This window comes from Plodia interpunctella, chromosome 2 (assembly GCF_027563975.2).
Source record: "Plodia interpunctella isolate USDA-ARS_2022_Savannah chromosome 2, ilPloInte3.2, whole genome shotgun sequence".
Classification (NCBI taxonomy): domain Eukaryota; kingdom Metazoa; phylum Arthropoda; class Insecta; order Lepidoptera; family Pyralidae; genus Plodia; species Plodia interpunctella.
The window spans coordinates 2,088,300-2,112,979 of NC_071295.1; the positions used below are offsets into that span (position 1 = coordinate 2,088,300).

The window sequence follows — 24,680 nt, forward strand, 5'->3', positions numbered from 1 at the left end:
GGTCACCGTTTGTCATTTTTATCCTTGGTTTAATTTGTCAAAATCGTCAATTTCAGTCAGTTGATTTGATTGATTGAGTAAATCCCCAAAAGGCTAAAAATCTGTCCAAAAATCTTAGAAAAATTGTATTTTCTAAATTAAACCACTTTCATATTATTATATATTTTTGGAGTTATAAAGAAATCTTTAAAAATTGACCTAATTCAAAGGTATGTATTTTTATCTGACGAAAGGTTAGATACACAATAATTAGCTAGGATGGAATTCGATGAATCTATTCTGTCCCCATTTTAGATCTATAAAACATTTTTATGTACGTATCATTCAGCTATACCTTCCTATTTCCCAAACCTTAGCAATTGTAGTGTAATGAAAACATGTCGTGTTTTAAATGTATATTTATTTAAATAATTTATAAATTTCTTTTATTTTTTGGTTAATATAGGGGCTGTAACGATGAAGCTGCCAAAGTCCTTGTGGCTACTGACACCGTCGACACGTCGGAAATTGGGCCGGAATGTCAGCACATGGTCTCCACTTGCCACTGCCTTTAACACCAGACCCAGCACTAGGCCCATATTTGAAAATTTGAGGGAAAGAACTGTAAGTAATAGAGTTGGTTATTTATTCAACTAACATATATTCTTGTGGATAAATTTGCTATCCCATGCATCTTTTTTTATTTATTTAAGCCATAGAAGTAGATAATTATTTAAGCATTCAATTCCTTTTGTATCAGGTGTATGACACGTTCCAGACATTAGAATTTAAATATTTGCAACTAACCAAGGGATTATTCAATAGCAGCTTAAGCTGATGAGTGGAGGATGAAGGGGATGATATACATCACTGCACTTGTCTTTAAATGATTGATAAATTAACTTAAAAATATGTCACCATCTGTGTGATAGTGTACAATAAAGTGACAATATTCAGCATAGTGTAGTATGAATGATAAGTTTTGTTTAAGAATCTCAACAGTTTTTTTTCTTATTTTCTAGGGTCTTTTTAACAAACCAGAGCTCACCAGTTTCGAAGGCTTTTATACACTTAAAGAACAGGCCATTGCAGCCACTGAGCAGCTGATTGAAGAAGCCACTTCAAATCCCACCAGACCCATGGTGGAGATCTTCGATGAACTCTCCGATACACTATGTAAAGTTGCTGATTTAGCTGAGTTTGTGAGAATAGCCCACCCACAATCACACTTCGCAAATGCTGCTGAAGATGCATGCATCAGCATTAGTGGTGTTGTAGAAAAGCTGAACACAGATAAGAGATTATATGAGGCATTAAGAGATTCAGTGAAGAAAGGCACATCGGGTGATCAGCATTTGGCAGAATTGTTTCTGTTTGACTTTGAGCAAAGTGGCATTCAGCTTGAGGAGAAGAAGAGGAGGCGTGTCGTGGGCCTCAATGACCTCATTCTGCAGACAGGACAGAGGTTCATGGCGGGCGCGGCCCAGCCTAGAAGAGTGCCAAGAAATGTGGTGCCCTCCAATGTCAGACAGTTGTAAGCTGCAATTTTTCTATAATTATAGTTATGGATTGCTATCAAAAACTTTATGAACCCGTACTATCTATAATAGTAATGTTCTAAATGTGAAAATTTGTTTATGCTTTATTAATGTGGTGTTGAGATAGTTGAGTGACTAGGGCTACTTATTGCTGTGGCCAACAGCTATTGCATCTATTCTATATTGTATAATGCTTGTTTTCTTTTATTACAGTCATGATTAAGTATTTCTCAGACTCACTTTTCACTTTGCCTTTTTAATTCCTCTGTTATATTTATCATGCCCAAATAGGATTTTGAAATGAAACTATGACTTCTCCCAGCTTCAGCACAGAAGGTGACGACATAATAGTGAGCGGTGTGTACGCTGAGTGCGGGGAGGCCGCCGCTAGGGAAGCTGCTTACAGACTGTACCTGGCTCCGGATGAGAGACAGGACCAGTTGTTGACAACTACACTTGATGCAAGGCATGAGATGGCTTCTATATGTGGTTTCGATTGTTATGCCGACAGGTAAGATAATATAATCTTTTATTCTCTATTAGCTGCGCCCCAGGGCTTCGCTCCCGTGGGAATTGGGAATTATATAAAAAATACCCTGTGTGTTATTCCAAGTTATTTTCTACCTGTGTACAAAATTTCATAACAATTGGTCCAGTAGATAATGTGTGAAGAGGTAACGAACAAAATACTCACTCTCGCATTTATAATATCAGTTTTAAAGTTGGGACGTTTCAGCCTGCTATTGACGATCAATTATATTGCGCAATATAATTTAACGTTTAGGTGCCGCCTTAGAAATAATAGAGATCTGATTGGAATATATTTTCTAACATTATTTGCCATGTTCTATTTATAATAAAAAAACAATCTTATTTTTCATACCAGGCAGTAGCATTTTGAATCTAATGCATTTATAACTTCTAAACATTATGCTACTTTCAATGATAAATGCGTTATTAATGTGGCAAACACATGATGTGATCTCTCTTTCGTAAGATTTACATCAGTGCACATGTGGCAAAATTGGATAACCTTAATCAAGAAAAGTTGATATTTTTTTTAGAGCGATAAATGCAAGCACAATGGAGACAGCACCTAACGTGCGTCAGTTTCTCGACCTCTTATCAGACAACCTCCACGACCGCGCTCAACTGGACTTCGAAGCTATGCTCAAGATGAAGAAGAAGGAAACCCCATACCAGAACGCACTGGCTTGCTGGGACACTCCATACTTCACACATAAGGCCAAGACGCAATTACTGAATGTAGCCAATTCAGATTTCAGCCCATATTTCTCCTTAGGAGGGTGCATGGAGGGTCTCAATATGCTATGCCAGGAACTGTACGGTATCACGTTGAAGTCTGAAGAAATGTTGCCAGGTAAACATTTATTCAATTTTAGACTTTGTCACATTGGATTGTACATACACATCAGTATATTATTTATAAAATTATAAGATTTCTTTTATATATGGTAACATTCTATTATTGTCTAGGAAAAATAAATTTTGTCCTTTTAAGTGAACTAGCAAACAAACAGTTTTACATTACAGGGTTTGATAATGTATTAAAACATGTTCAGGGCCCAATTATAATCACATGATTCAAAATCATCAAAATCAAATGTAGGAAACTGACGAAACCTAATATCGATTACGTGAGAATGGGACCTCAGGAAAAATCTTTTCCTCTTTTGTATATTTGTACCAAGGTTTTTGGCAAATAAATATTTTCTTTCTTTCTTTCATTTGATCATAAGGTGAGTCGTGGTCCCCGGACGTGTACAAGCTGGCGGTGGTGCACGAGCGTGAAGGTCTGCTGGGCCACATGTACTGCGACCTGTACTCGCGCCCGGGCAAGCCGCACCAGGACTGCCACTTCACCATACAGGGCGGGAAGTTGTTGCCAGATGGCTCTTATCAGGTTAGTGATGTTTTCATTGATGGTATTGGGGAATATGCCATGTATCGTCGGAGTTTTTATATTGGATCTATCTGTTTGATTGGGAATTTGAAGCATGTCTTTCGAAGTTGTGGTAAGGGAAGGATTATTGCGAAGATTTTCTCGAATCCTAAATGGATACCTTTCACCTTCAGTGTAACTATCCATTTTTGCCTGCGCATCGTTATGTCTCTTTCAAAATGCTTTATTGACGATTGAATATTTGTTTGTGTTAAAATCAAAAAAAATGTCCTCTCTATCTGTTGTCAGGGGGTAAATAATTGCTGTTTGGTATGCAAAAATCTGTCCCGCTTCTAAACCCCTGAACCGATTTTGATGAAATTTGGTATGGATATTATTATCCCCGTTCAAACACAGGTAACTTTAAAAAAAATCATAATCAACCACCAAAAGTGTATAATTATGCTGTCAAAAGTAACTATTCTACGCTGACGAAGTCGCGGGTAACATTTGCTAAACACATAAAATGTTTGTCCTAAAATCTCACAAATAACTCTCGTCTGTCGTCGCGGGTAAATAATTACTGTTTGGTAAAAATACACATAGTCATGATACGAATTGCCGCAGAACCCGATAGTAGTGATAATGCTGTCGCTCTGCGGGGGCCACCGTTCGGGCCCGGCGCTGCTGTCGCTGGGCGCGGTGGACAACCTGTGGCACGAAGCGGGGCACGCGCTGCACTCGATGCTGGGCCGCGCGCGGCACCAGCACGTGGCCGGCACGCGCTGCCCCACCGACCTGGCCGAGGTGCCCAGCGTGCTCATGGAGTACTTCGCTAGCAGTCCGCAGGTAGCCTCACCTAACCGCACACGTAGACAGAGAAAGCCATAGACCCCGTCACATAATCTATTTCGCTCATGCATATTAGGAATACATGTTAAGTAACGTGAGAAGCATTATTTGGAACAAATTCAAATTTCTTTATTTAATTTAGAATATACATCACTTATTGACGTCAATAAAACTGCTGACTTCCAAAGCGCAGGTGAAGAAGAAGCGGCGGAACAAACTTCACCGCAGCCTTTTTTCCAAGGACCTCAATTAATTAAGTCTTTAACAAATGTAGGTCCTATACATATAGGTCCCGGGAAAGCGATAAATGAGACCGAAGGGGATAAACTCGCCCATGTAATTTGACCGCCCACTAGTGCCAGCATCACATTTTAATCAATGCCTTTTATTTATTAGCGGATACACACCAGATTAATGATTAAAAAAAAAACTAGCTGACGTCCGCCACTTAGTTCGCGTGGCTCTATGACTCTGGCGCACACGAACACATACGAACTACTTTCATATATGCTATAGTACAGCTGGATTTGAAAGTCCACATCTGATGTTTCAGATATTCGATTTATATACGTCAACAGAAAATATCTATTTATAATAGTAAAATAATATATACATTTTAGGTGGTGCGCCGCTTCGCTCGTCACTTCCAAACCCGCGAACCGATGCCTGAAGATATGATCCACCGACTGTGTGCTTCCAAATATCTCTTCGGTGCAAGCGAAATGCAACTGCAGGTTTGGGTCTCACCGTCATCATTTATTCCAGCTACCAACTCAATAATATACTTATAGTTTCTCACTATAATCATTATGTCGCCCATATGTTGCACTAACATCTTTAAGCTATGAATACAATAGGCAACATTTGACACGCAAAATCACTCTGTCTCACGCATTACCATCGCGTCCAGTGAAATAGCACATAGTCGATCTCACTCATGCAAATTGTAATGAAAAGGAAAGAACGATATGTTGCGCGTCAAATGTTCCCTAGTGCATTCGTGGCTTTATGCTGCTTATGTTTCTCACTACCATTATGTGCCCATGTTTCTCTCTATATTCATGTCGCCCGCGTTTCTCCTTATCACTATGTTGCACATGTTTCTCATCATCTTTATTGACTATCATCATTAGGTCGCCCATGTACGTGTAAACATTAACTTTTCATAATTACTTTTCCCCAGGTGTTCTACTCAGCGCTAGACCAGCGTTACCACGGACCGGACGCATCTTTTGGTGGGAAAACAACACAAGTGTTACAAGAAGTACAGAAACAATACTACGGCCTGCCTTATGTTGAGAATACCGTGAGTTCAAAATTGTTTTTAAAATTAAAAGAAAATTATCAAATAACTTAACACTTTTTGGATTTTGGTTTGAATGAATTTTGAATTTCTCATGTATCTATTTAAATAATATTCTAGCTAGCTAGCTTTTGCTCGTAGTTTCTCACGTCCCTTTTCCACGGTAACCGTGCGTTTTTTCGTCTTGAAATATTTCCTAATATTCTGCATACGAAGATTGGTTAATTAGATAATTATACCTATACATTTAGGATCGAACTGTGCTAAGAGGGCGCCACTGTTCTAGGGCTTCAAGTAAAAGCAATCAATACCTTTCAGGCGTGGCAGCACCGTTTCAGCCATTTAATCGGCTACGGCGCAAAGTACTACTCGTACCTCATATCCAGAGCCGTGGCCTGGAGCGTGTGGAGGAAACATTTTCACGAACAACCTCTCAGTAGAACCGCCGGGGACCATTTCAGGCAGTCTGTTCTGAGGCATGGGGGCGCTGTTCCACCACAGGTAACGAAGAAATTATCCATTTATACAGGAAGACAAGGAAATCTGGCATGGGGAAGGAGTCGCTGTTATGAAAAATACTTCTATTAGTTCCCTATTTTGATGCCAGTTATCCTTTTCGGACTGTTGTTTCTGTGTCCGTCGGATATTATCAACAAAATGTATGAGACAAATACGCTATGAAAACTAGCAAAGTTCGTGCAGTTGAACGCGTACGAAGCATGTGAGTGAGTTAAGACGTCAGAATTGTCGCTACAAACGCAGTGTTTTCGAAAACTTATGAGAAGGCTCGCCGATAACTGAATCAGCCACATTGGGCCGGTAAGTGAGGGCAGGCTGGAAGTGGCTATACTGTTATTATACTGTATACTGCTAATACTTTTATTATATTGTAGTATAATTAATTACGAGAACTATCCGACACAGATTTTAATCATTCGTCCGCAGAAACTCCTCCGCGAATACCTGGACACGGAGATCACACCCAACACGCTAGCCAACGCGTTGGCCGACGAGTTGGACTACCATAAAGACCATCTCGACACAGTCTTCAAAATGACAGACAAGTGAACAAACTATTTGTTATTATGATATCAACTCGAGGAAAGTTTCATTTTTATTGGATCATTCTTTGACCCGAAATATTATCTCATGAGTTATGGGAAAATGATATGGTTGATTGTTTTCTATGTAAATATTGTTGTATAATGTTGGTGTAAATATGTAGTGAATATTCTTAATTATATTTGCGAGTATTAGTGAAAATAGTTTGATAACATAGAAAGAGAAAACTGAAGACATAGTCATATCTTTGGTTTCGTTCATGAAATAAATAGAAATGGTTGAGAAAAAACGAGACAGATAATAATTTTAATATCTTTATCGGCTTTTAGAAGGTCGAGCGTGAATCGTTCAAATACGCGGCTACGTTTACCTATAGTTTTCTCGGTCTTCGCCTTCTGGCGATAGCTGGACCAAAACGTGTCTTCCGTCGAATCTCAATCTACCTACTTCATTGATATTTCTTTTGTGATCACGACTAGAGCCATGCCCCATTGTTCAGTCGTGCTGCGTTGCAACTACGCAGCACGTTACGCTCGGTTGTTGTCTATAGGTTTTGACACTGATGTGCGTTAATGTACGTCGAAACTTCATACAATTTCTGCGATCTGACGGACGTCAAGACGACGCGACTAATCAATTGGGCATGGTTCTTATAGTATTAAAATTTTATTTTACATGATATTTCATTTGTGATCATGGTAAATAAAACAACATCGGAAAATTATAAATAGTGTTTTTAATTAGTATTCCCTCCGTATTGACGCAACTAGTGATCTGGGGCGCAACTAAACTCGTATTTGGTATTATTCCATTGCGATAAATACTCAATGTGATACACACAAACATATTCAATCACTATGCACGCCACAACAGCATATAACTATGAAACATTGCACACCAATTGTCATGTTACCGAACCGACGCTACTTTCAGCAGTCTTGAGGCAAGCCTAATGTAGTTTAACTAAAGAACTTGAAATGCGTCCTTGGAGGGCAAACGATTGTCTAATATCACACGTTATGTAATTAAATTATACCTAAGTTTTATATACTACGTTTATTACCAGTCAACATTACTGGGTATCACCTCACCAAGGTAATAGTAATTTCAAGCGTTTTTATCAAGTTGGCGATATAACAATGTTTAAATACATAGTCTAAGTCTATTTGAATTGATTTTTAGTGTGAATATAGAGAAGTGGCAGGCTGTGTAGCTGCTTTTTAATATTATAACATTGGAAAATGTTCGTATTTTTGAATTCATTGAAGTGATTTTATTATTAATCTATCAATCAGTTTTATTAAAGATCTTGTTTTACAGAAAAAAATGACAGGAAATATTAGGATCAAAGGAAACGAAAAAGTAATGAAACTTAACTATAAATATTTATTTATACATAAACGAACAAGTTGCTTGTTTCCCAAAATATTTAAATAAATTTTCACGTACTAAATCATTGGCAATTGTCGTTCTCCGTGTTGCCTTTCTCCTAGATCTGGTCCATTTTATTTGGCATCACAGAACCAACCCACGTTACAATATCAAATTCGTTCAGAGGACAAACCATGATCCTTATTATTTTACCAATTAGGACCATATTCGCGCTCCACTACAGTTCTATTCACAAGGAATTGTCCTATATTCATAGCTGTACCAAGTAAACTAAGTTGGAACAGAAAATCCCCTATTGTAAGTTGCATTTAAATAACCTAGCCAACCAGTTGTAAATTAAAAGGGTCGTTTGCCGACATCCGTATGCAATTTTCCCGCGTTTTCTTGTTAGCAGATATTGTGTGATTATTTTTCCAAAGGCACGGAGCTAGCATCGCTTATAGAGCACACGTATGTGCTCACTAGCACTGCCTATGATACTAGTATGCCATACAAGACTCCTGCCCAAGTGTTCCTACTATCTGAAGCCTACACTATACTATTAATATGGTTGTTACGGACAAAATTTATAAGCATTTACATATAAAATTAACGAATTGGAAATGACTTTGTTATATGTATAAGAAAGCTATTAAAATGCATGTCACACATTCTTTTTAACTAATTTTGACAATAAAAATTGTCTATATTAATGTTTTCAAAATTAAAATTTTAATATGATTTTTAATGAAATAGGTACGATTGAACTGATGAACGAATGACCTATTAATAAACAAATTCCTTGCATGTCATTTCACCACCAACTAAGCATATAAACGATACATTCTTTGCGATAGAACAATGATTCAGTCCCTGTAAATGTGTGAACGAAAAGTAGACAGAGAAAAGTATAGACATTGTCTATCTTCCACATATTTCTTACAAGATTAACGCGCATTATAAATGCATGATATGATACATACAGACAGATACATACAGATCACTAATATCTTTTGTTCCTCATCGTGGACCCTGTTTTATGTCAATCTGCCGTGTATTAGATAGTCTTGTGGCTACGTCAAAACAGCGTCTATAGTTTTCTCAGTCTTTGGAACGAAACGACAATACCTTGTTTGTACAAAATTATATTACAAGATAAATTCTCTAACACATTCGTTCAAAATCATAGACCGTTTCCTACCAAATAGTATTTGAAAACCTGTATTAGATACACTGTAGAACAAACATTATTGGGCACAATCCGTAAGATTTAAACCAATATTTAAACTTTGCTAAACACATTATACGCCCAAAATAATAAGATACCTGACAACTAGAAAATGTCATTTAAACATCCATCCAAAACTGGAAATATAATGTGTTTAGGAATTGTTTAGCATCGTTTTTTATTTTTTAGTAAAACGGAAAATATCTTATCGAAAAACCTAGACACATATGTAAAAACAAAAGTATCGTTTATTATTAAACACGAACTTGTTGATTCGCCAGTCGAAATCCGCTGGGGTAGCGGCATACGAGTGTCGCGCTAGGGGTGGGGATGAGGGGGGTAGTGTTGGGGGAGAGGAGGGTTACGCGACGTAGTTGTATTGGTTGGGGTTGTCCTTGTCTCGCTCCATATAGTCGCGGTCGATGAGTGACTCTATGCGTTTCTTGAGGTCTGCCGGCTGTAAGGAAAACAAATGAAAACATTTTGAAAAAAGTCTTAATTTTGCAGATTCCGCGTGACGATCGTCTAATCGATCGTCGTAATTCGTACGGCTCCGTTCAATGTGATGGTCTTATATCTGAGAAACCTGTAGAAATTTCTTCAATCGACTTATTGAAATGTATCAGAAACCTGTAGAAAGGCAAATTCAAATTTAAATTCAAATTCAAAATTCAAATTCAAATCATTTATTCAGAAATTAGATCTTCACAGGCACTTTTTCTCGTCAATCTTTATATTTATAGTTATTTCTCACAAGCTACAAACTACTGGCATTTCGGAACGACCACTGCTGAGAAGAAACTCATTTGAACAGTGTTGGTCCCTATCATACCATGCCTTCAGGCATGAGAAACCTGCAGTAATGTATGAGAAACCTGTGACAATGTGTGATTTACCAACCTTGACAGGAAACTTGAGCTGGTTGTAGAGCTCGGAGATGAGCAGATTGTGCGAGAGCGCCTTGCGCATCTTCATGACGCGCACGATGGCCGCGTCGATCTGGTACTGCCGGTCCTGGAACACTCGCTCCTCGGTGGCCTTCTGTTCCTCGCTCTGTATATTGGAAAATTGACAAATAAATATATATGGACTAGTCACACAGATTGAGTTATATATTTATTTACATAGGCATACACAACAATCTATGGCGATCCTCGATGGCGCAGTGGTAAAGTGCTTGTCTCTGAACCGAGAGGTCCCGGGTTCGATCCCCGGTCGGGTCATGATGGAAAATCTTTTTATGATTGGCCCAGGTCTTGAATATTTATCTATATATGAATTTGTTATAAAATATAGTATCGTTGAGTTAGTATCCCATAACACAAGTCTCGAACTTTTTTTGGGGCTAGCTCAATCTGTGTGATTTGTCCTAATATATTTATTTATATTTATCTATAACATCAGTAAACAGAGTAATTTAACACTACGATCTGGACTGAATCCAAAAACGTGCATACACAACATGACAAAGTTATCCCCAAAGCAAATTCTAGACATGTGGTGCCGGTGGTGGTGTTATGATTAAGACGCCCGCCTGTGGATCGAAAGGTCTCAGGTTCGTATCCTACACGTGTCATAAGAGTTTGTATACCAATCTGACTCATTTATAGTAGTTTTCATAGACCACCACTTGCTTCCGGCGAAGGAAAACATCGTGAAGAAACCTGCACACTGGTGGACAGTTTAGTTCACTCGTGTGTATGCGACTACCTGCCACTAGATGGCGGTAAGTAGTCGTAAAGGCATGTCAGATGCCTTGAATAAAATCTGACACCAGTGTTAGCAATAACACACTCGATATGATGATGGGGATACGTGGTTAAGCTATATAACGCCGTTCGCCAAATTTGGCCGCCTCCAGATTGGTTTAACCGTGACCTACGGTGCCACGTACACAGACAGACAGACAGGCACACTTAGGGGTCAAACTTGTAACACCCCTCTTTTTGCGTCGGGGGTTAAAAACAATACATAGAACTGAATTACCGTCTCTTTCATCTGGATTTGGTTGATCTTGATGCGGAACAGCTTGTTGGTGAAGTCAGCGTTGAAGGAGAAGTGGTCCCCGTCCGCGACTTCCCTCCCGCGCGGCGTTTTGCTCAACACTCGCGCTTTACCGCAAGCCAGCGACTGCAGTGTGCGCCGGAGTTCGCCATCCTATATATTTAATACTAATATTATAAATGCGAAAGTAAGTTTGTTTGTTACCTCTTCACGCTCTATCTACTCAAACGAGTCTTCTTGAAATTTTGCATGTAATCCATCTATCTCCATGGATAAGGACATACGTGTACCTTTCGTCCCAGAAAATAGAGAGCTTAGATATTAGTATTCAATATTTAATAAATTTCATATTAGTGGCCCGTCACGGGTTCGCTCGGTAAACATAAAAAACCTATCTAAACCTTACTCAGTAATCACACTATCTATTTGTGATAACCGCACGAAATGCCGTGCGGTCGTTTTAGAGTTCACGAACAGACAGACAGACAGGAGCGGCAGAGGCATTCGTTTCCTACGTACCAGCGGAGGCGGCAGTCGAGTTTATCTGCTATACACTTTATGAATAAACTAACGATATGTCCCGCCTTCGCTCGGGTAAAACAAGTAGCCTATGTCTATATCTGTGTCAAATTTCATCAAAATCGTTCCAAATTTTGAAATTTATTCATTACAAACAAAAATACAAATCTTTTCTCTTTATAATATTAGTATGGATGACACGAGTGTTTCATAACAGTTCATACCTCAATGTTCGTGGCGGTCTTTATGTCTTCAAAAGCGAGGTTGTCTCCATCATTGAACAGAAGCAGCACGAGCGCTTGGAACAGCGACACTTGCAGCTCTTTGTTACCCTTCACAATAAATCAATCATTTATATTATTTAGATGAAAAATAATAAAAATCTGGACTCAAATTGGAGGAATTCATTTTTTTGTTTACTATCAAGCAATTAAATTGGCATGCGGCCGTCACATCGAAGTTCCCTTCATCAGGTTTTTCCAATTTTTTTTCGATGGTAGCAATTTTCCTGCATTTACAAAGGCACCGTCGAAAAGTTCGAACGAACGCATCGATCGAATGGAACTTTTTCGTTTGTAAATTTTTCTAAACCGCAATATATACCTTAACCGTAACATTTGAAAAGAACTATAAAAATCTATACGAAAATCATGAATTCAGAGTTAGACAAATTAAAAAAATCCCCCGACTGAATATTCATTTCGCTACAAGTTTTGAATGGCTGAGCTGACGATTTTCATGAAACATGGCTAAGGACACTCGGGATAAAATTGCTGGGAGCTACGATGCCATAGACAGATGACACACAGACACGTTAAACTTATAACACCCCTCTTTTTGTGTCAGGGGTTAAAAAGACCCGATGAACAAACGGTTATTATATTTATTGATGGTGTATAAACGTGGTCTTTGGCCACTGCAGAGGAAAATGAAGTTAATGAGACAGTACCTGTGAGAAGCTGGCGCGCAGCACGCAGTGGCCGAGCGTGGCCTGCCACTGCAGCTTGCGGCCGGAGTGCTTGGCGAGGTAGAACTTGCTGAAGTGATCCTGATGTCTCGTGAGCGCGAGCGGCAGCCGCACGTCCGCCGCCGGGTACGTGGGCCAGAAGCCCTGCGTCAGGATGTACACCGACAGCTCCAGCGCGCCCGTCGGCGGCGTCGCCAGCGCCAGGTGCTGCGCGGGTTCATGTGTTCATTCAGAAATATATTCTCTATTGCCAATTACCAAACTGACAAAACATAACTCTAACGTAACATAACGCTGGGTCTAGAAACTTCTAATTTACCACGTAGGTTTCATATGTGATCTAGGGGTGCACTAAGTAAGGATTTCTCAAGGAGGTAAATGGGGGTTCAAAGTTTGTGTGGGAAAATCAGATTATTTAAAAGTCTAAATATTTTATTGATGGGAAAATCACGCGATTGCTCGCGTAATTTTCCCATCAATAAAATATTACCCACGAGCAAAAGCTAGTAAAATAAAAAGTAATTTTTCATTGTTGTCAAAAAAAAAACAAAAAAAAAATCCATGTGTAGCTCTATGAAAACTAATATACATTAATAAGATTGGTATACAAACTCATGTGGCACAAGTAAAATTTGAACCTGGAACATTTCGCTCACAATCTCAACCACTGGACCAGCATCGCTTTTATATTATAGTAGTGATAGTGATTCTGTCGATAAGTAACTTAACAAAATTTTATTTTGTATCAAAAATTAAACTAGTATTCCACTCTGTACCTACTTCTATTCCAGTGTTTACTGGACCATTTCCAAATAAAAAACGTACCTGTTTATAAGTGATATTGATGTCTTTGCTAAGTTCCATATCCTTGAACATGCCCTCCAGTTTGCAGGTGAACCCTCCCCCGCACTCCTGCTTCAGTTTGCTCAGCATCGACTTCTCCGCGTCCACCGACGCCGACTTGCCCACCAGCAGTCTCTTTGCGAGGTCCTAAAAATTATTATTATATTGCACCATAAATAATTTTAATAATTGGTTTTTATTCGTTTTAAGAGAGAAGAACGGCCGAGGACAGAATTAGATGGAAAATGCTCCATTGACAAGAACAAAGTTCTTAAAATAATTGATGATAGTTTTAATTACTTTTAGTTGTATAATGTAAAAATATTAGTTAGATTGTTCATTGAAGTCAACAAAAAAAAAATAAAAAACAATTTAAATGATCTCCTTCGTAAGGGAGATATTAGAAGCACCCATAACCGAAGAACATGCATTAAGAGTGATGAGTATTTGTAAAAAATTCGCCAAAAATTTCTCCACTATCTTGACACAATGTAACTTCATAGGAACTCCCTAAGATGATTCCCCCACCTTCTTGTAGAAAGCCTCGAAGACATCCTTGCCGTGTATGAACCGGAACAACACCATGATCTTGTCTAACAACCTCTCGAGTTCCTCCTCGGTCGCTTCCTTGTTGCCCGCGCGCAATTTCACGTCCACAAACTTGGCTGTGAAGAAAATAGCCATTAATAGAAAATGTGGGGATCACGAGTTGTTATAACACGATCCGAAACGTGCCAGGTATAATAAGGTACGTACGTATTTAATACATATTATTTAAATTTGATAACGCTTCAAATTAGTAACATTACGATTTTGATAGTAATTTATCGAATCTGGATTGAATCTCAAATCAAATTATTTACTGTCTTTCGAGTGATTGTAAGAAATTATCTGTTTTAGTAAAAAAAACAATATTTAAAACTAAATATTTGCTTAATATATTCATAGAGACCTTAAGCACTTGCACTCTGCACACTGGACCAAATTTAGCATTTTTAGCCCGGACCATTCAGGGTGAGATTGGGAAGTATCCATCAACTTCTCCACCCCATGCACTTCCATCAAAAAAAATTCCAGCCTTAATACAATAAAAGAGAGTGACGATGGTACAGAGAGAGACTCACCAATCAGTTCAGCGGGCTTGTTCTGCCGCTGGTTGATGAAGTGCTCGAAGGCCTCGCGCATGGAGTACAAGAACTTGTCGTTGCGCTGGAAGCAGACGCTGACCACGCGGTCCAGCTGCTCCTTGAACTCCAGCAGCTCCGACACCATGCTTTTGTCGCGCTCCGGCTCTATCACTATCGTGCGACCTTTTTTCTGGAAACAAATCGTTGTTTTGAAGCGGTGGTGGGCCAGTGGTTAAAATCTACGTACTACGTGAACGGAAAGATATTTTCCTAATTTATCTCTTTCATTGCAGCATGTTCCCGATTGCGTTCGGGGTTGTGAAGCCGCAAAGCCCAGGTTCAGCAACCTTTAAAATTTTTAAGATTCATTTGTAGCCTATCAGCTGCCTAAGCTATGTTTGTGTCCATCAATTTCCTTATACGACATCTATTAGAGGATATGGAGTGGTCGTATTCTAGGGCAGAAGCACATGCCACACGAGCACCGACTCCACATTATTATTTTTTGTCCCCAGAGAGTTACTCCGCACCCCAGGGTAGTGTATTGCACATTTGAATACTTAAAAACTAGGTTACAATATTAGGAAAAAATATGGTACAATGTTGCAATACGGTCTTATAGTATATATGGTATATGGTAGACCAACCTTGATGTAAGCGTTGAAGTGGTTGCAGAGCTGCGCGTGGCCGTCCTTGACGCGGCCGAAGAGGCCGTAGAGCGACGTGAGGTCGGCGACCCGCGGGCCCGCCATCAGCGCCTCCAGCCCCTTGCTGAGGATGCCCGCCAGGTGCTCACTCAGCAGCTGCCGCTCTATCGTGTGCACCAGCTGCCATCTGACAACATTCGTACTTGTCACTAGCCGCGTCCCGGGGATTCGCTCCCGTGGGAATTTCGGCATAAAATGTGCTTTAAGGTGTTATTCCAGGTTATATTCTAGCCGTGTACCAAATTCCATAACAATCCGTAGATTTTGCGTGAGAGAGTAACAAATATACGCACACATATCCTCACAACCATTCGCATTTATAATATTAGTAGGATGTAGTGATAGTAATGTCATGTCAGATGCCTTTAGGCGACTTGAATAAAATCTGACAACAGTGTTAGCAATAACACACTCAATATGATGATGAATGATAGTAATTTTTAACTAGCATATTACAGAAATATACATAACGCAATAATCGACTGTATCATACATTTTCTATTGGAACTTCACATATTACTAAAATGAAATATTACTTGGTAGATGGGTCCAGATAATGCAGCAACCGCTCGTTTTCCTCCCGCAACCGTTTCTCCACATGAGCCAAGTATTGGGGGACAGCCAGCTCTCGCATCAGGCGTTGGCCTTCAGCGGCATAAAGCCTCTCGGTGGCTTGTAAGAACCTAAAACAAACATTTTGAATATTTAGATTCACATCATCCGTAAATTCTTTTATTTAGAACCCTGCCAGTCAAAACTATAAGCACTCTTAGTACAAACAGTATTAAAAATAGACTAAATACTCACAAAACACAAGTGCTGTGATATTCTAGTGTCTTATTAAGTCTTACCACGAAAATTGTATAATGTTGTAGCAGAGGTGGTGTAATGGTTAAGACGCCTGTGAACCGAAAGGTCCCAGGTTCTAATCCGATTAGTGCCAAATGAATTTGTATATTAATCTACTCATGTATGTACAGTAATTTTCATAGACCACCACTTGCACTTGTTGAAGGACAACATCACGAGAAAATTATGTAGGAAAACCTGCACTCTGGTTGATTATCAACTTATGTGTGAAATGAAGAAGGCAATGGCAAATCACTCCATTAATAGTGCAAAAAAAGTTGTTCTGTGTGTTTCATTCTACATAATGACCATGATCCACAGCTAAGAGGAATACAACTATGAAGAAGAAGATCAAGAAAATAATAAGGATACATACTTATTTTCAAAAGCTTTCTGATAAATCTGCAAGTCAGAGAGCATCCGTAGCAGACTCTTGAGCAAGGAGCGGTCGACTGCGTCCCCTCCCCGCTCCCGCTCTATTAGCAGCAGCAGCCCATCCACCGTGCGGGTCTGCACTAATGTGTTCATAGCTATGTGATGCCGGAATAGGTCTAGGCCCATGTCCCTGGAAATTATATAAAAATATAGATATGTTGTTCGACTACACTAGGAAATCAGCCTATGTTCATTATTTGTCAAATACCTAAGATTTATGAAAAGTATCTATATAATAATATTGAAACTCCAGTAGGAAAATTAACTAATGGCACAAATCATGTGCAGTAAATAAATGTACTCACACCAAATAATTTCTACATATCTACAATGAAATAAAGTATAAAACACGTTATTTAGATATCTCAATCACTTTTGTATGCTCTCTAAACTATTTCTTTAGGTAAATTTATATATGTTTTAAGGAATTTAAAAAAATTAACAATCATGACTATCTTTTTATTGAAATATTCCTTATGAAACTTAATTTATATGATAAATTACATTATTTATGTGCTAATTCATTTTAAAGCCTATCCTTACATATTATAAAAATAAGTCCCAGTCACATTTGTCTGTATGAAGGATAAACTCAAAAAATACATACAGACACCAATCAAAAGTGTGATTTCTGAGGAATCTGAGCAGGTTATTAAGTTTTAATCCAGCAAAACCAGAATACCCTTATATTTCAATAAAAAGACATGTCAAGATTTTGTCCTAACATTAAATATAGTTTTGCAGATGCCTAAGCAAATGCATAATATTAAAAGTTTTATACTAAAAATAATAACAAATAGTAAAAATAAAATCAAAATGAATACCAAATTGAATGAATGCTAGGGTTCTGCAGCACATAAGTGCGGTCCAGGTACAAGAAGATGCTGCGGATCATGATCATCTGCCGGCAATGTGCCCGCCAGCAGTCATCCATGCGTTTGAGGAACACCTGCCGGTCCATACTCTCAGACAGGAACTGCTCGATGTTTGCCTTGACATGGGCTTCCACTAGGTTGGTTAAGTTTACATATAGTTGAGATGCCATCTGGAAGTTAAGGATGAATTAATACATTGTGGCCGTGGCACAACATTTGTGGAAAATCTAATTCTGATATCATTGGAGTGTCTACATGCAAAGAAGAACTCATTGCATCTAGCATAATAATAACTGTTAAATTGTTGTTATCATTATGAAACAGCCACTTTAATTAATATTTTTTTAGATCTAAATATAAATCACCTTCAGATGTCCATCAACATTATCATGATGGAATACCGAATAATTTTTATGTGCGTATATTCCAGAAAGTTTCAATGTTTACCTTATGGCTGCACATATTCTCTACTGCCTGGTACAGCTCCTCCAGAGAGTACGCAATGGCTTTCGACGTCTGGATCGCGATCACCGCCTCTCGCAACTTGCTCCATGTCGTCTCCTGGTAGTTCTCCGGCAGATTCGGTTTACCTAAAACATAGATTCAACATTTTAGGTCTCTTACCAAATAGGTTATGCTATGACGATACACATACTCCGTAAACACACTTTTGAAATTTTTTATTATTAGCTTCTTTGTAGTCGCCCCTGGCTTGTTCATAGATGTTGACGACAATTTCACAGCTCCATTAGTATTTGGAGTTAACAATGAAAAGTTCGATTTCTTCTCGTTGGCACTCATATCGTCAGATTTTGCTTTTTTGAGGCACTGTTCGCTGCTCGGAAGGGAACGTTTTCTACATTGATTGCCACCCTCCTCGGCCAACACTGGCGGCTTAAGGTTCCACATAAGAAAGCATAATATGGCCGCAGCCACAACACTAAATTTATAATTAACGCTAATTAATTATAAAATACAAATAATAAAAATATTAGATCAGTCAATAGCTAAACAATCTTCACACCACCATTACGTTCAGTTTACCGATCTGAAAAGCTAGAGGGCGCACTTGGCCTTCTTGCTGTCAAAACTGACAAACCAAATGACAGTTTTACGTTTTACGATTTCAAAGGTCTTAGATATTTAATTTCAGGGCTTTTTTACTTTGGGTCTGTGAGGGGGAATTTTACTGCAAAACTATATTTAGCTCGCGACTTCATATGCGCATAAAAATTAAGTTTTTCTAGGAATTTTGGGAAACGCTTTCGTGCGAGCTGTCTTATTGCTTGTGAACCAACCGCCATTCAACAAGACCATGAGCTTTTGCTAACGAGCGTACGTGTTTTAGTTCTTTTAGTTTTCAAATACAGTCAAAATTGCGGCTAGACTGATTTGGGATTGGATGGGGCGTGCTTCCGTATGCAACCAAAGAGAAGGACACAGATTTTAACCACCTGGCTTCCAGCCGATGTCTACAAGAAGAAAACGCCAAGAATAAGAATATTATTCAAGATTTGAGAGTTGTTTGACATGAAAAATAGAGAAAGGACCAAGGATGCATATGATTGGAATAAATTATAGGTGGTTTTGGCAGTGTAGTCAGTTGGATTTTAGCAGAAATATAAATTTACCTTTCGTGTGTGTGATGACTTACTTATATATTACTTAAATAAGCATTATTGTATTTGTCACATGAGAAACGAATAAGAGATACTTAATCATAAATAAGAAGGCACAATCGCATAATAAATAAAAGAAACTTGAGAAACCCATCACCATTTGCAATAGTTACCGCCCGCCCTATGAGTTCTACCATCCGCCCTAATGTCAAACTGATGCAATAGTTACTCATTATAGTAGATACTTCTTTTATCCTTAGTCTGTCTGGTCGCGATAAGCTCACAAACTAGGCAACGGATTTTCATGCGGTTTTCACCAATAGATAGCCCGGCCTGGCTTCGCTCCGGTAACCTTAATAAATTTATTACCTACATATAAAACCTTTCTCGGGAACAGACAGACAGCAGGAAGCGTGAATGTTTTTACCCGAGCGAAACCGGGACGAGATGCTAGTAATAACGAAATAAGTAATCTTCAACTTTCATGAAAACTGCAACTGATAACTTGTTGCAAATAAACGAGGGTAGTTTTTAACAATGCTAAAAACATTAAAAAAGTAAAAAGTGCATCCCATAATGTCGATCTAATTAAATCCTATTGTGATCTTCCGCCGAGTGAATTGATTACACCCTCGCTGAAAGTGCAGGTCCCGGGGAGGGCGTAACAAGTGTCGGGACGGGGGTCCGGGACATGTGCGGAGCCCCCGCTCTCATTCAGTCGCTTTCATTCAGCGCCCACTCGCCGGCATTGCGTTCGCGACGCTCGTGTCGCGTAGGTGGCTCCCGCGGCCGTTTCCGAACGTACCGGACTACGTTCGCGCGCTTTTCAAATTAGAATGATCATAGATTTAATAGTTTTTATTGTGTGACATTTTTATTTTTTAATAATGGGTGAGCAAGCGTTTACGATTTCCGATGACAATATCGAGCATCATATAGTGACGTTGTTTGAGAAGTTGGAGTGTTTGCGGAAAGATGGTAGCGATGCTGGTTTGCCGGGTCGTGTGCCTGCCAGACTGGAAGTGCGGACCTTGTCGTTGTGGAAGGCTGTTGTGGCTGAATGTGCTGCGTCGTTCTTGTACGTGTTCATAGTGTGCGGGGCGGCGAGCGGCGCGGGCGTGGGGGCTTCCGCTTCAGCTGTGCTGCTGGCGACGGCGCTCGCTTCCGGATGTGCCATCGCTACGCTCACCTTATGCTTCGTCAACATCTCCGGTTCGTTTTTATAAACTATAAGTATAATTACTTTTTACATTGATAAATAAAGTAATAAATTAAAAATTATAGAGTAAAAAACATATATATAGCCCATTAGCCCGCCGTTGTTGTGAGGCCACGAAACGTGATTACAAAGCATTGTTCCAAATTCAATAATCTTCCGTTTCCCTACCTACCGGCCCATAAATCCATGGTAATTTCCGGCGATCCTTTCTAGACCTAATAAAACAGGATAAAACCGGAACAAGTGACATTATTTACCCAGGTATTTCCCTCTGCCCTCCAATTAACTAATGCAAGAATCAAAGCCTATAATATGGATAGGGTTTGTTATCTCAAAGCGAAGTATTGACTTGTGTATTTACGATTGGATCATAAAAAGGAAAGAGATAAAGTGTATCTATTATCTATACATATAAAAATGGTTTTATCTTATTTATTCATTTAGGGTAACAAACTACCTATTCAACATAGTCGAAATAGGAGTTAAATTCCAAGTTTGCTTATGTTTTACAGTATTAAAAATATTAAAAACAGATGTTTAGCATTAAAGTCAATCTATAAAACCTATGAATAAAACAAAACAAAATCTATATGTTAATTAGATATGGATGCTGTTAATACCTCTATTAGGTTTGGAATTCATATGAAAACACAGACAATATACTTTGCAGATTCTTGGATACAAAAGTTCACCTATTCCAGAAAAATAACAATTACATACTATAATAAAAAAATATAGCAAAAAGAAGGATGCACGCACGTGCACTACCTGCGTTTTTTTTTCTAAATAGTTCGACGCAAGGTGCAAGCTAGGGCTGTCCCATTATTAGTTACAATTACAACTGGGGTCCGGGGCCTCTAGACAATAATTGACCTTATACTTTGGGCTCAATTTAAATCTAATTTGAAATGTCATGCATACGTATTAAAGTTACAGTTGTATTGTATTTAATATTTGTATATCTAGAAAATCCTTGAACCCAATTTAAACACCTATTTCGGTATTTAATTACAGTGAGAATATACTATTAATTAAAGGTCTAATTTCTGAATAAATAAATGATTTGATTTGGTTATATTTTAATTAGTGGATTTCAGTATCTCTCTGCTCAATTTATATTTGTTTAAATAGAAAATGATATCTACACGAAAGTAAGTAGTAAAACCAGCAACGTTATGTAGTTTGTTAGGTACATACTTTAATCGATTTGTTGACTCTATTTTCATCACCAAAAATCAGTCACGATTAGAGCTTTGAGCTGATAGATATAAAATTACGGGTATTTTCCCGTGGGTTGGCGTATTTCATTTCGTTAGCTTCGTACGCAAGGTGCGTGCTTCAATTGCCCCGGGTAGATAGGGCTGGCTCGAACCAATTAAACCTCGCCGTCACATCACACTAATTTATTCTGGGGGCACGACTAGGGCTGCCATATTGCCTTTGTTTTTTTTTTCAAACTTAAGTAAAGAAGAAATTTTTCATAAAGATCGTAAATTTGAAGGAAGCTTCGTTTTATTTAAGCTGCGCCAATATCGGCGCGTTAAGTACGCGCCGATATTGGTGGTAAATGTCATATGGAAATTAAAGTTGCAGCTGCGTAAAATAACAGTATTCAATTAACTATCAGCATTCAGGCTGGTATACTTAGATCCTATTTACAGAGTTGAACTTTTGGTAGAAAAAAAAATTTCTATATTATATTATTTTATAGTAGGCAGAATACGAATCATTGACAACCCTAGCCCGGACAGCGGCATGCGGCATTCGCAGATGTTCTCAATCAGGCTTTTTTTTACAACACTATCCCATAGTTTACTCGATTACTCTGAGCTAGGTAGAAACTTTTTCTCATTTTTATTGCATTTTCTGGCATTGAAATTTTGGAGGAAGTCCCGGTCATCATGCTATGGTAGTCGTTAAAATTTAAAACACTTCTAATAATCTAAAATTTTAATTAATGTAAAACCCTTACTCCATATTTACTTTAAAAGACTTAATCCCTAATTACAATACAATACAATACAATATAATACAATACAAATAACCTTTATTTAGCTCCACAAGTATACAAGGACATAAATAAACACACAGATCACAATTATAAATATAAAACTTGTGGGAGCTCTGGAGACACCAAACTAGGCAAAAGCCTGTGTCTTGGGTCACCAGGTCCCCCTCACATGTTTGACATTACAAGGTATCCCGGAGTAAATCAGTATCTTCATTTATATATATAACTAGGTATTTGTACTAATTATTTAATAGACGTAACTATTTTATTACTTATAAAAAATTATTACTATTCAAGTATTTAATGCAATGTTATTTTAAATTATACACTTAACCCAATATTTCAAGTAGTTGTTCTGTACCATCATAATCAAAACTGTCTAACCAGTGTTTTAATTCCGTCTTTATTTTATAATTGTTTAAATTTTTTGCCGTATATTTTGCATTATACTTATTATAGAGATATGGAGCAAGAAAGTCATATTGAGTTTGTGCAAATTTAGTCCTAGTGTAGGGAACTGGGCAGCGGTCGACTCTTTTATTTTGCACAGGTAGGCTCGGGACTACTTTTGAATGATACCTACGAATGCAATTGTAAAAATATAATTTTCTTACAGAGAGGACTTTGGTAACCTTGTATAACTCACTCGTTGGAAATCGAAATGGTAGGCGCATAAGTACCTTCAAAACCGCCCGTTGTGAACGTTCTAGCTCCATAATAATAGTTTTGCCAGCACCTCCCCATGCACAAATACAATAGCTCAGTATAGATTCGCAAAGAGCTACATATATTCTCAACAACAGACGTGATTGTGCAACTTCTCTTATGTTTTTAAAAGCATATATTAGTTTCCTGACCCTTTTTGCTAGCATAGTAATATGCACATCCCATTTAAGTCTGTAGTCGATTAATACACCAAGATATTTCACACTATGAACTCTGGTTAACTCTGCACAATCCAGACAACACCGTCGGTCCATACGGTTACACGGGTACGTGTGAAGAGTTATTCTATAATTAGGATCTGGACTAGTTGCATCCGTTATTGAAAAACAAATATAGCTACATTTCGATGTATTTAATGTTAAAAGGCTATCTTCTAGCCAACAGCTGATACAAGCCAGACCTTCTTCAGTTAGGTTATTAACCTGTTCCCATGTTTTACCATGAAACAGGATCGCTGTATCATCAGCAAATGCAAATATGTTTGCTTGATTTATATTTAGGCTGCACAGATCATTAATATATAACAGAAAGAGACTAGGACCCAACGTACTTCCCTGAGGGATTCCGTAGTTGCTAACTGCACTGTCGCTGACATGGTTTCCAACTTTAACACATTGTTGTCTATCCTTGAGATAGTCCTTGAACCATGCCAAGGCATAGCCGCGTATACCAACATTCTCCAACCTTGTAATCAATATGGGTAAAGACACAGTATCGAAAGCTTTTTTAAAGTCTAGGAAAACTCCGACACATTTCTCTCCTTTATCCAAGTAGGATGTGGCCAAACTCGTCAGTCTTAGTACCGCGTCCTCGGTCGATTTGCCCTGTCTAAACCCATACTGATTATCCACAATACGACCCTTTTTTTCTAAGTAACTCATCAACCTAGTATTTACAACTTTTTCAATAATTTTAGAAAGACTAGATAGAAGTGAAATTGGTCTATAATTAGATGGATCCAACCTATCTCCCGACTTGTATACAGGACATACATTAGCTTTTTTAAATAAATTTGGAAATATGCCGGTTTCAAAACTTAGGTTGCATATAAAACATATGGGTTCTACTAAAAATGGAGAAAAGGTTTTTAAGAACGACGTTGATATCTGGTCCCAACCAGGAGCACTATTTGATTTTAAGCTATTGATGATGTTTCTAACTTCTATTGGGTCTGTAAAAAACAATGCTAGTGATTCTACCGGTGTGTTCTCTTTTTTTGCTGATTTGGCTAATAAAATGTCATTCGTTTTTAGCTTATTTTTTGTTTTAGCTGCCAGGGAACTACCTACACCCGTGAAATAATTGTTGACTACATTCAAAGAATTTACTGGGTTATCTTTTATATTTAATATATTATCATTTGTTGTCTTTGTTCCATTCAAACGACAAATTTCCTTTATTAATCTCCAAGTTTCTTTACTGTTTTTTAAATTTTTGTTAAATTCTGTCTCGTAGTATTGTATTTTAGCATATTTGATAATATTATTGCAAATATTTCTATATATTCTATACGTTTTACTTAGTTCATCATTATTTACATTTC

At 38.2% G+C, this 24,680-nt stretch overlaps 3 protein-coding genes across 4 annotated transcripts in view; 2 read left to right on the plus strand and 1 right to left on the minus strand.

Moving 5' to 3' along the window:
• The first annotated feature begins 48 nt into the window (after positions 1-48).
• LOC128675438 (uncharacterized protein) lies at positions 49-7,365 on the plus strand. The gene is made up of 11 exons (XM_053754865.1): positions 49-209; positions 446-603; positions 1,002-1,513; positions 1,840-2,028; positions 2,582-2,898; positions 3,278-3,441; positions 4,048-4,269; positions 4,893-5,006; positions 5,456-5,578; positions 5,894-6,076; positions 6,521-7,365. The coding sequence occupies exons 2-11, from the start codon at positions 457-459 to the stop codon at positions 6,641-6,643; spliced, it is 2,094 nt and encodes a 697-aa protein (XP_053610840.1). The 5' UTR covers positions 49-209; positions 446-456; the 3' UTR covers positions 6,644-7,365.
• Cul4 (Cullin 4) lies at positions 7,354-18,609 on the minus strand. The gene is made up of 14 exons (XM_053754854.1): positions 18,231-18,609; positions 18,010-18,152; positions 17,512-17,732; positions 16,629-16,817; positions 15,940-16,086; positions 15,344-15,530; positions 14,694-14,886; positions 14,098-14,234; positions 13,552-13,716; positions 12,709-12,933; positions 11,984-12,091; positions 11,223-11,393; positions 10,137-10,289; positions 7,354-9,693 (listed from the first exon to the last, which is right to left on the minus strand). The coding sequence occupies exons 1-14, from the start codon at positions 18,469-18,471 to the stop codon at positions 9,598-9,600; spliced, it is 2,376 nt and encodes a 791-aa protein (XP_053610829.1). The 5' UTR covers positions 18,472-18,609; the 3' UTR covers positions 7,354-9,597.
• A 1,269-nt stretch (positions 18,610-19,878) lies between these two features.
• Positions 19,879-24,680, plus strand: part of bib (big brain) — an 83,906-nt gene continuing 79,104 nt past the window's right edge. The window contains exon 1 of one of the 2 annotated variants that reach the window (XM_053754877.1): positions 19,879-20,393. In XM_053754877.1, coding sequence (XP_053610852.1) covers positions 20,069-20,393 — 325 coding nt within the window. In that variant the 5' untranslated portion in view covers positions 19,879-20,068. The remainder of the gene's footprint in view (positions 20,394-24,680) is intronic. The other variant, XM_053754882.2, reaches the window with a different exon arrangement.